Genomic DNA, 12,094 nt, shown 5'->3' on the forward strand with positions numbered 1-12,094 from the left:
GGGTAATAGGCTTAGAATTCTCCATTTGGAGTGTGTAGCGTATTGTGTGTGTGTGAGTGTGTGTTTGTGTGTGTTTGTTTGGTTGTTTCTCTGCTGCTCCTTCAAAATGTCATTTCAACTTGAAAATGAGTAAATAGACTTCCCATGATATATACATCACCTTGATGAAACATTTACTGAAGTTAGTGCTAACATTTTTCTGGGAAATTATCGTCTATGATGTCTCGAAGACGTTCAGCACGGTAGAATATCCATCTCTAACTTCACAGTAAATCACACCTCAAACTGTCATAGGAAACATTAAAGACTCCTGTTTAAAACTGTAGGTGCGAAATGCCTAAATTGTCATATTTCCTTGTTCACTAATCTACATCTAAAACTGTAACAGGTACTTGTCTTTCCCTGCAAAATACTTTTTTCCATATTTATCACCATGATCATTGTTATAATAGTTCAAAACATGCCTAACAGTAATTTCCCACACAAATGCTTATGCCTTCTTATTGAAATGAGCTGTATTTTTGAACACATGTCGATTCAGAAGCTAACAGCACACCATTGATCAACATAATACATATCCGTGGAGCATGGATACCTGGTAGATCACCAGATAAGTGCAAGTACCGTGTAGGCTGAGACTTCACCACAGTGACCTGGGTTCAGTTCCAGCCTTGGCCCTTTTTGGACCTCCATACCCCACCTGGCCGTCTTCTTCACCAGAACCAGGGTTCGAATTACGGTGGGGCTCGGGGGGGGAGGGTTTGACCCCCCTAATTAAGACTTGGACCGCCCCAAAAGAGGTCAAAACAACAGGTCTTGGGGGGTCGATACATTTACATATCGTCCTTACAATCGCTCTAAGTGTAAATATGACTTTACGCCCTGGAGAAGAAGTCAACCCCCCCCCCCACCCCCCATTATCATTGTATAATTTGCACTCTGACCAGAACCTTCCGGAACCTCACCTGCACACTTGGTCCTGCTGATGAGGGGTGGTCCCGGCGGTCCGGTCCCTCCCTCCCCGGGCCGGGTCAGCAGCACGCTGATGTGGTACTCGGTGTCTGGCTCCAGGTGCCACAGCTTGTAGGTCACCATGTTGACCCCGTGGATCTCGGACCAGGGCGCCTGGCTGGCGCGGTACTCGATCTCCTTCCTGATGATGGGTCCGTCACCCAGGATGGAGTTGGTGTTGAGCTGGACGATCAGGTAGGTGGAGCCGGCGCGCAGCAGCTGGGGCGGGGCGATGGGGGAGGGCGGCACTGCGGAGACGAGGCAGGAACAGACAGCTGTTAGAACTCAAGAGGCAACGGGTGAGTATCGTTTTCTGCATTCAAAAGTGGGCTGGGGCAGGGAAATGTCCATGTTTCCAGAATGTGGCTGTGACATGTAAATGAAACTTATGCCCATGGTCAAGTCTACATGTTATTTTGCTGTTTTTTTATTAGACTTACTCTGACGAAAAAAAAAATCTATTTACAAAAATCATTTAGTTTTTTGCTTCACACGAGAGTTCAAATTCTATCTGGAGTGTCAAATGGACTGAATAGCACACTTTAAGTTTGCATAACCCTGTGCCCCCTGACGATTAGTCAAGGTCAGAGGTCAAATAGCAGATTGGACAAGCCTGTTACTGTAACGAGGCGATAAAAGACGGACATGGCCTGAGTTGAAAAGATCAATTTAACAAACAGCTCTACATAGGAGCCAAAAGAAAGTGTAGGATCCGAAACGTTCGAATGCGCGCTTATTTAATTGAGGGATCCGCAGTGCTCTCCGTGCATCTGCTGGCTTGAATGAATGTTTCCCTGCTTCAAAGGAAGTCACTGTGATGAAAGGACAGACCCTACATCATCTCCAGGGCAAATTGCCAAAGCAGGGGATTAATTTCAGAGCCCACCAGCCGAATGTCACTTACAGCAGGTTTCGAACCACCGAGCAATTATACAGACAGGCGCCCGGGCGAGAGGGGGAAGGGCGGATACGGAGGGGGGGGGACGGAGGGAGGACGAGAGGACAAAGAGCGAGCGGGGGAGATCAGCGTTGGATCTACAGGCGAGGCTAATCCCTCGTTCCCGTCGCGGCGTCCCGCATCTGTTCCGGGCACCCTGGCGGAGGGCTTTCAGCGTGGGGGGGGGGGGCACGGCTCCTCGTCCCTGTCCTCGTGCACGTACTGCCCCCCCCCCCAACTGTCTCCTCCAAGCCCTTCAGGACCAACGCCGGGCTGAAGGTCACAGCGCCGACCACGGTGGCGGCGGATGCCACGTCTGTAAACAAAGACACGGTGGCTGACTGGCCTCGCCTCACGTCACTTTCAGAAAAAGACATTCAGCCTCAGCAGAGTTGAGCTTTCCACAGAGCCTGCTCGCAGATCCTCTCTTTCAACAGTTTGATCGAGCTGAATAATGCACAGCCGCACACCATTACTATTTTAAGGCCTTTCCAATAGCACACGACCGTGGAGATCCGTCGCGATCAAAACAGTACACGACCACGGAACTAGAAAAACAACGGCTGCCAAAAACGACGTGTTCTTTTACTACACAAAGTAGGCCCTCTTAGGCTTCACACATGTTGTGCAGGCCTGCGGCCCCGACGGATAGCGGCGCGATCTGACACGAGTTGATCCAGCTCATTAAAACACTGATTAGCATCTGGTTCGCGGGAGCCAGAGAGGGAACGCGCCGTGAAAGACTTCAGCACACTTCCCGGGAAGGCAGAAAGAAAACATCTAGCACGTGAGAGAGCTAGTGACGTTGTAGCCTCACCGCTAGGCTAAACCGATGCCGGAAACCAGCATGCACTCTGTGTACAGTCAGGAAGCCGACATTCATACACTGTAAATATCCTCTTTGGGAGCTGGAAGAGTTTAAAATTCAGGTTCTGAGCATATTAAGTGGAATTTCATGGCCTTCTATCAGTGGAATGGTTGAGGAGCGGGTTTGCTGGCAGTGGCAGCGTGGGTTTAGTGACACTACTGGCAAGAGGCTTCTCTGTCGCCCATCCAACCGTCTGTATCACTACACTCAACCTAATCCATGCTGCCACATCGATCCAAGGGATTACCTCGGTGCTCCTTCACAAACTTTCTGTTCTCCCCCGCCCCCTCTCTCCTCCCACTCTGTCCCCCGGCACGGCGCCCCTCCTCTGTCTCCCTCTCCGCCCACTCTTCCCCTCACTCTCTCCCCCTACGCCCTCCTCCCCCTCTCCTTCTCTCCTCCCACTCTCTCCCCCTGCACCCCCTCTACCTCTCTCTCTCTCTCCCTCTTTTTCTCTCTCTCTCTGTCTCTCTCTCTCTCTGTCTCTCTGTCTCTCTCTCTCTCTCTCTCTCTCTCTCTCTCTCTCCAAGCTTCTTTTAACCCTGTTTGGAAGTAGTAATGGTACAGAGAGAGAGGAGGAAGCGAAGGAATAATTCCTCCTCGTCCTGATTTCCCTCTCTCATCTCGCCGTGACACAGAGACCTCGGCCCCCGGGCGGGGGACATCTAACCGCGTGTCGTCACGGGCCCTGTCAGCGAGCCGGCTGCCCCAGGACCGGGACTGAGTCATGGCGTCTGTAGAGTGCGATACCCTGGACCCTGAACTCTGAGCGGAGCCCGCGGAGCCTAACAGAGCCGCTCTGACAACACTGCTCAGAAGAGTAGCCCGCGACATGACTTCACGCGGAACGTTTTCAGTGTTGAGGTTTGTCGCCGGGACGTTTGTGTGCTGCGTAGTATGTTGTAGAGGTTTCGGGGTTATGAACTAAGGGAGTTTTCCTGTGCTATAAAACCGTTGTGGTTAGTTAAGGTCACAGGCTGTAAGTGCGTGCTGTTTTTGGTGTGATAATTGATGTGCTTACATGCATTTCAATCAAGTCCCCTTGATAAATCACTTTCGAGTCAGCGATTCTATGCAGTAGGGAGATGCTCTGAATGATCATATCTGTACAAGCCTTCAGCAGAGCACAAACAAACCCAGACAGAAACAGAGAGAGAGAGACAAACTGAGAGAGAGAGAGAAACTGAGAGAGAGAGACAAACTGAGAGAGACAAACTGAGAGAGAGAGACAAACTGAGAGAGACAAACTGAGAGAGAGAGACGAACTGAGAGAGAGTTAAACAGAAAAAGAGAGGAAAGAAGAAAGAGAGAACGTGCCAGAGAGACAGAACAGACAGAACAGACAGAACAGACAGAACAGATAAATAGATTTTCCGCTTGATGGATTGTTGAATCGATAGCTCGATCGATAACACTGACAGACAGGCAGAGAAACAGAGAGACAGAGATAGACCGACATGACAGACAGACAGACAGACAGACAGCATGCAGTCGCTGGTCACCTTTGACGATGAGCTCAGCGAAGCTGGAGACCCCAGAGCCTCTGGAGGACTGGGTGACGCAGCGGTAGAGGTCCTGGTCGGCCCGCTGCACGTGATCCAGCTGGAAGGCCGCCACGAAGCGCCGGTGACTCAGGTGTTTGACCGACGCCGTCGCCGTCACGTCTCCGTTGTGGCGCTGGAGAGCAGGTTTGGGGGGGGGGAGACAGACTTAGACACGCGGATAAATACAGGGAGTCAGATGGCTGAGCGGTGAGGGAGTCGGGCTGGTAATCAGCTGGATCGATTCCCCGCCATGCCAAATGACGTTGTGTCCTTGGGCAAGGCACTTCACCCTACTTGCCTCAGGGGGAATGTCCCTGTACTTACTGTAAGTCGCTCTGGATAAGAGCGTCTGCTAAATGACTAAATGTGAATGTAAATACGTGCACGCACACACTTAGCGTGAGCACACGCACACGTGTAGATATGTACACGTGAACACACACACACAAATACACACATCAATACACTCCCATGAACACACACACATTCCTATAAATACATACACACGCATATACATACACGCGCGAATAAAGACTAAACTCCCAATAGCCTGTGTGTGTTCATGGCCCAGTCTGTCAAAACAACACGGCTCATCTCACGGTGAAGTCTGCTAACAATACGATAACTTAATATGTTTAAATGATTGCCAACTCAGTCTGCATTCCCGTCGGGTGATTAAAAGAGATGATTGTCCAGCAGCATGCAATTAAATTAAGAAGGCAGGGACATCTCTCCGATTTAATCACGTAACATGACAATCATGCCTCCTTTAATACAAACAAATGAAATCTTGTCAAGATAATAACGGTGATGGTAGCGATATAGGGTGTAAGTGTCACAGGGTAATGAAGGAGCAGAGCAGGCCTCAGTAGAGTCCTCCACTAAGTAGATGGGCGGGTAATAACACGTTTCTAAAGAAGGCTACCACACCTACACACTTAAAGGTTAGTCATGTGTATCTATACTATGGCCTGATGTGTTTTTCCCAACCAAGGAGGACATATAACTAGGAAAGAGGTAAAGGGCACAGGGCAGAAGAAGAGAAACCAACTTCAAGAACTCATGGCGCTACTGCGCTTCTCTGTGGAATGTATGAAGGAGAAAGGCTGTGACAATGTCCGAGCAGCGGAGATAGACAACGGCATTCTGGAACGCAGTCGACAGGCACATTCTGAACCGGGGTGGACAGATGACAGTTTTGCCGCCATATTGAAAACCTTGACTTTCTCATTTCGCGCCAGTCCAGTGTTTGGGCACATTTGTCTCAATGTGTGAAATAGCAGGGCTGTCTTTTGACACCATCCAGCGAGAAACACTTCCTGGATCCTGCTGGTCATGGTGGAGAGGTGGCAGCCTCACGAGCCGCTGTCCTCCCTCCCTGTCTGGCAGGCGCTGGGTGTGTTTGTGCTAAACCACGGGCCAGAGAAACCTCAATCCCGGCCTTTCCAAACAAACACACTGCCGCTCGGCCGCTGATTAAGGTCAAGTGGGTGACCATTCTGGTGGAGACGCAAAACAAACCAACCCTCAATCATCCACTCCGGTGGTCGCACTCCCGTCTTAAATCTTTTCCTCTATCTCCCCCCCTTTTCTGTCTCTGTCTCTCTCTTTCTCCCCTCTCTCTCATCTCTCTCTCTCTCTCTCTCTCTCTCTCTCTCTCTCTCTCTCTCTCTCTCTCTCTCTCTCTCTCTCTCTCTCTCTCCCTCCTTTCTGTCTCTCTCTTTCGTTCTCCCCTCTCTCTCTCTCTCTCTCTCTCTCTCTCTCTCTCTCTCTCTCTCTCTCTCTCTCTCTCTCTCTCCCCCGTCTCTCTCCCCACCCCCCCTCTCTCTCTCTCTCCCCCTCTCTCTCTCGCGCGTACGGAAAATATCACCCCCCCCCCCCCCAAAAAAAAAAAACAAAGGCTTGGGAAATCAGCCTAATCAAACAAGCGAGACGGCGCTGGATGTCACGTAAACATTCTGGCTGCAGCTCATTACGGGGGAGACGAGTGTGCGGTCGGCGGGAAGCCGACGCGGCGAGGCTGATCTGCAACTGGCGAGGGGAACGGAGCCGTGGCGAGGGGAACGGAGCCGTGGCAACGGGAACAGCAGACGCACCTGGAAGGCCCGCCGCCTCGGGACGGACACTCTGACAGACGGGCCTGCCTCTGTGGGAGGCAAAGAGGCAGTGGGGCAGAGAGGTCGAGGTAGAGGCAGGGAGACAGAGAGGTAGAGAAGCAGGGAAGGCAGAGAAGTAGAGGCGAAACAGGGGAGAAGCAGAGAAGCAGAGAGGTAGAGAGGCAGGGAGACAGAGAGGTAGAAAGATAGAGGTAGAGATGTAGAGACACCAAAGAGTGGCACTGCAGGAAAGAGACCCGGGAGGCCGAGGTAGAGAGGCAGGGAGAGAGAGAGATGTAGAGAGGCAGGGAGAGAGAGATGTAGAGAGGCAGGGAGAGAGAGATGTAGAGAGGCAGGGAGAGAGAGAGATGTAGAGAGGCAGGGAGAGAGAGATGTAGAGAGGCAGGGAGAGAGAGATGTAGAGAGGCAGGGAGAGAGAGATGTAGAGAGGCAGGGAGAGAGAGACGTAGAGAGGCATAGCTGTGGCACTGCAGGAAAAGAGAATCAGGGAGGCAGAGGGCAGCTCCAGAGAAAAGGCCTTGAAGGTGTTTGTTACTGCAGATGTCTGTGTGGGCCTGACAGCCTGCTAGCAGAGTCATTCTGTCCTCGCAGCGCTGGGAAGAAACTCTTCATGCGTCCCTTCGACTACAGCACATGGGAGCAATCAGGGGTGGATAGGCGACACCTCCGCAGTCGTCCACTTGCCGTCTCTGAGTCGGACGCAGTTGAGATGGCCTTTTATCCTGGCCGCAGTACTGTAATTAACACGCAGCGCACAGAAGGAGGTGAACGGCGGGGCAGGAAGTGAACGTGTGGCAGCTTGGTAATTGTAGTTCTTGCGGACGCGGCTGCGCTGCTCGCCGCGACCCGTGGTTCACCGCTGAATCGGGGCTGGAAAACATTTCTTTGTCCAGTTTAGCTCAGACAAAGAGAGTTCTAATGGCTTTGTAGAACAGAGGTTCTTCTTTAGCTGAGAACAATAGGAAGGGACAACGGTCGGGAGGGAAAGAAGAGTCTGACTGCAGTTCCAAACATTTCATCGAGACTACCGTGGATGGGGGGAGCGGATTCACGGGTATTGAAGTAAATAAGACGGATGCAGCTGGTGTGACCTTGAAAGGCACTCACAGCACAGACCAGTATGAAGGAAATGTTAAAAGCAGACCTTTGAATTTGAATAAAGCCAGTAAGAGGTGAGGAACTGAGAGCGCTTTGAGCTCAAGAGCTAAACTAACTAGGATAAAGCTTAAGGAACTAGGATGAAGGCCAAGCATTCAAACTGTTCATCACCCAGCACATCATTCAAAATGTCCGGCACCCGGCACAGCATTCAAGTGTAAGTGCAAGTATATTCTCAGACCTGAGACTATTCCTGCTAATACTGTCAATTCAGTGCGTTTGATTCTTTGCGCAAACTGCAATGAAAGCAATGTATCAATTCCCAAAAGTGTCCTTTTTCAGGCAAAAAAACCGCTCCTTGAATACTTCTAACTACTCGAATGTAACAGACCTGTGCAACTTCGGATGAAAGTGTCTGCTAAATGAATACATGTGAATGTAATGCAGCCGCTAAATAAAATGTTAATAAAAGTGGATACAACGTTTCCCACCCATGTACAGTGAGACTGACCCTGACTCTGACCCCTGACCCTGACCCCTGACCCCTGACCCCTGAACCCTGACCCCTGAATAAGACAGGCTCCCAGAGGCCCCGGGGCCCTCCCCTCTCTACTGACCTCCAGTAGGAAGGTCTCAGCCTCGGACGCCCGCCCGGACGCCACGCACTGGAAGGTGGCATTCTGACCCGCGTTGACCTCCTCGTCCCCCAGCCGGGAGAAATGGGGCGCCTTATCTGGAGAGAGAGAGAGAGAGAGAGAGAGAGAGAGAGAGAGAGAGGGGGGGGGGAAGAGAGAGAGAGAGAGGGGGGGGAGAGAGAGAGAGAGAGAGAGAGAGAGAGAGAGAGAGGGGGGGAGAGAAAGAGAAAGGGAGAGAGAGAGAGAGGGGGAGAGAGAGAGAAAGGGAGAGAGAGAGAGAGAGAGAGAGAGAGAGAGAGAGAGAGAGAGAGGGGGGGGGGGAGAAGAGATGAAAGGACTGTGGGTGCCTCTCTTTCAGGACCCACACCATCCAACGGCCTCGTGTAGGAGAGCTGTATCAAGGCTGCATCAGAGTCATGGTGATCTGCCACGAACAACAACAACAGTCACATCTGAGATCTCAAGCAGTCCTCTGCAGCTGAACGCTGGCACGTCAAACTCTGTCAAAACAACTCCATGATCCAGATCCAACAGGAAGATCACAACTGTTCTTCCTTGAGAACAAGTCAAACTAAACATGCCTGTGTGACTTCACAGTAGTCGGTAAGTTCAAATAGGCTTTAGTCACCCTTTCACTGTAAACAGTACAGTGTAGAGACACAGTGTCGTGAAATATCATGCCTCACAGCCCTACGTTGCTGCACACTTTAATTAAAACAGACGGGTCAAAAAAGGCGTGGGACAGGTGTGTGTACTGCAAACGACCGAAAAGAAAAAGAAAACAAAAGAAGAAAAAAAAACGTCAGTAAACAACTTCCCAGCATGCAGTGCATTGCCGGCAGTCAGTCACAGCGATGAAGTGTGTCGCAGGGCCCTCTCATGTGATGAACGACAGAGCTCTCTCCCGGACCGGCAGCGCCCCTGCTGGGCCTAACTACCGGGTTAGAGCACGCCCCACACGCCCCTGGCACTGCGACGCCGGCGATGACATGCCCTCCTGTCACTCAGGGTGACTGGCAGACGGAGATACTGGATGGCAGCAGCCGGCGGAAATGTGGAATCGAGGGTTGAACGAGGAGCACAGGGTCCCAGCCCGCTTAGGTTACAGAGAGTTGGTGTTGGTGAGGTACTGTTCTACAGTTAGTGAGGTACTGTTCTACAGTTAGTGAGGTACTGTTCTACAGTTAGTGAGGTACTGTTGTACAGTTAGTGAGGTACTGTTCGACAGAGTGTTGGTGAGGTACTGTTCTACAGTTAGTGAGGTACTGTTCGACAGAGCGTTGGTGAGGTACTGTTCTACAGTTGGTGAGATACTGTGCTACAGTTGGTAAGTTACTGTTCTACAGTTGGTGAGATACTGTTCTAAAGGCAGTTGGTAAGTTACTGTTCTACAGTGTTGGTGAGATACTGTTCTACAGTTGGTGAGATACTGTGCTACAGTTGGTGAGATACTGTTCTACAGGCAGTTGGTAAGTTACTGTTCTACAGTGTTGGTGAGATACTGTTCTACAGTTGGTGAGATACTGTGCTACAGTTGGTGAGATACTGTTCTACAGGCAGTTGGTAAGTTACTGTTCTACAGTGTTGGTGAGATACTGTTCTACAGTTGGTGAGATACTGTGCTACAGTTGGTGAGATACTGTTCTACAGGCAGTTGGTAAGTTACTGTTCTACAGTGTTGGTGAGATACTGTTCTACAGAGAGATGTTTGTCATTTGGTGGGGAGGTGAGGTGACATGTCGGCTGGTGTTGATGGTGTAAACGGCACCCCTCTCTCTCTCTGTTAGTCCGCAGGTGGTCGTGTTTCCTGAGGCTGACTCCCCGCCCTGAGGTGAATGTATTATTCATGTCAAACTAGAAGCTAGCGTAAACAAACATGGAACGAGAAAAAGAAAAAAAGAAGAAACAATAGTATAAACCGAGTCTGTAATGTGTGACTGTGTGTAAAAGTGTCAGATTCCATCCACGGGACTCGTTAGCGTTGTAAATATTTCATTTGACTGCAGCACTGGTTTCAGAGTGGAGGGCCAGAACTCGGGAGAATACATGGGAAATGTCAACGACGCTCAATTTCACCGAAATCCACAAGAAAGATCATTGGCTTGCTTTCATTTTCATTTTTTCTCCTTATCACGTTTGGTTGATTTTCCCCTCCCCCTCCCCCTCCCCTTTCTCCTCCTCCTCTTCCTCCTCCTCCTCCCCCTCCCCCTCCCCCTCCCCCTCCCCCTCCCCCTCCCCCTCCCCCTCCCCCTCCCCCTCCCCCTCCCCCTCCCCCTCCTCCTCCTCCTCCTCCTCCTCCTCCCCCCTCCTCCTCCTCCTGCTCCCCCCGCCCCTCCTCTGCCTATGCCAAGTGGTGCGGTCTGGCCTGGTGCCACCCCAGACTGTGTGCCCAGGTCCTGATGAGAGTCTTAATTATTTAATGGCCGCAGTGGGGGTGGGGGAGCGGGAGGGGTGTAGCTAAGATGCCATCTGCTCTGTTAGGGAGAGGCAGACAGGGAACCACTGGGTGGTACAGGCCGGGAGAACGGCCCCCCCCTTCCCCCTCAAACCCCCCCGCCCGCCCCCCCCCCCCCCCCCCCCGCCGGCAGATTCGTCTGCTGTAAACGACGTCGTCCTGGCAGAGCCGCGTTCACCTCCCCGCGCTCCTCGATCCTGATCCCAACACTCTCGAGGCCCCCCCTGCGAGAGTCTGGACTGTTCCTCCAGATTCCAGGCTCGGATCGAGCGAACAAAGGGGACACCCTGAGCTCTCTGAAGCTAAGGGGAAGAGTTGAGAGCGCCCCCCCCCCCCCCACCCGGAGCTCTCTGAAGCTAAGGGGGGAAGAGTTGAGAGCGCCCCCCCCCCCCCCCCCACCCCGGGCTCAAACAAGGCGTAGGCCCTTCTCCGGTCGAACAGAGGCTTCATCCAGGTGTTAAGCTGCAAACTGTGTTAGCTGTGGTGTCAAGGCTCGGCCTGGCTCCCGAGGCCCACGGCCCCAGCTCCTCCCGGCCTCGACAGCGACACGGCAAACATTATCCACTCCGCCTCCGCAGGGGGTCCCCACCTGGGGCCCTAACCCACAGGCTCCACGCGGTGAAGGACTTGATTAAAAGCCTTTACCTCGCTCGCCGCGCTCTGACCGCAACGAAGGAAATCACTCTAATGGATACCATGGCAACTGTGGCCAGGATACCACTGGGTTAGGGGAGTTGGGGCGCGAGGCAGAGGTGATGTGGTGCAGAGAGTACAGTATCTCTGACTAGGGTGGACGGCTTCCCGGAGGAGTCGTGACTGACTTGAACCTGATGTCAATTGGACACTCGTTACAAAGCAGCGAGCTAAAGCCACAAGATGAGGCCTTACGGGTGGGCGGAGGGCAGGGGGAACTTGAACGAAACGGTGCCGAGATCAAATGAGCCGAAGAAATATACTGTAGGACAATCAGACAGCCTTGCTTGAAAAGGTCAAGTAGCCGTAAGTCCACTTTTTCTCACTCTCTCTTTCTCTCTGTCTTTCTTTCTCCCTCTCTCTCTCTCTCTCTCTCTCTCTCTCTCTCTCTCTCTCTCTCTCTCTCTCTCTCTCTCTCTCTCTCTCTCACTCTCTCTCTCTCACTCTATGTATATGTATATACAGTATGTATCTTAGTCTTACTAGACTATATGTATGTATATATATATATATATATACATATATGTATGTTATACATATATATTCCACTTCCTTCCCCCCCCCCTTCTCTCTGCCCCCTTCCCCCCCCCCCACCTTCTCTCTTTTCTTTTCCTGCTTCCCTCCTTCCCTTTCCTTCCTTTGTTTCTACAGTGTTACTTACAGCAGGGGTAATTCAGCAGCATGATGTCATCGATGGCGATGTAACCTCGCCGTTCCCTGGAAACGGTTGCCTCAA

General features: G+C 51.7%; 1 protein-coding gene across 2 annotated transcripts in view; it reads right to left on the minus strand.

Moving 5' to 3' along the window:
• The window catches only part of ptprub (protein tyrosine phosphatase receptor type Ub), a 148,999-nt gene that overhangs the window by 51,455 nt on the left and 85,450 nt on the right, over positions 1-12,094 (minus strand). For both annotated transcript variants that reach the window (XM_084702325.1, XM_084702324.1), the window contains exons 4-7: positions 12,020-12,094; positions 8,193-8,308; positions 4,319-4,493; positions 966-1,259 (exon numbers count right to left, since the gene is read on the minus strand). The exon at positions 12,020-12,094 is cut by the window's right edge and continues 7 nt beyond it. In XM_084702325.1, coding sequence (XP_084558451.1) covers positions 966-1,259; positions 4,319-4,493; positions 8,193-8,308; positions 12,020-12,094 — 660 coding nt within the window. The remainder of the gene's footprint in view (positions 1-965; positions 1,260-4,318; positions 4,494-8,192; positions 8,309-12,019) is intronic.

This window comes from Hypomesus nipponensis, chromosome 2 (assembly GCF_054491055.1).
Source record: "Hypomesus nipponensis isolate SF chromosome 2, ASM5449105v1, whole genome shotgun sequence".
Taxonomy (NCBI): Eukaryota; Metazoa; Chordata; class Actinopteri; order Osmeriformes; family Osmeridae; genus Hypomesus; species Hypomesus nipponensis.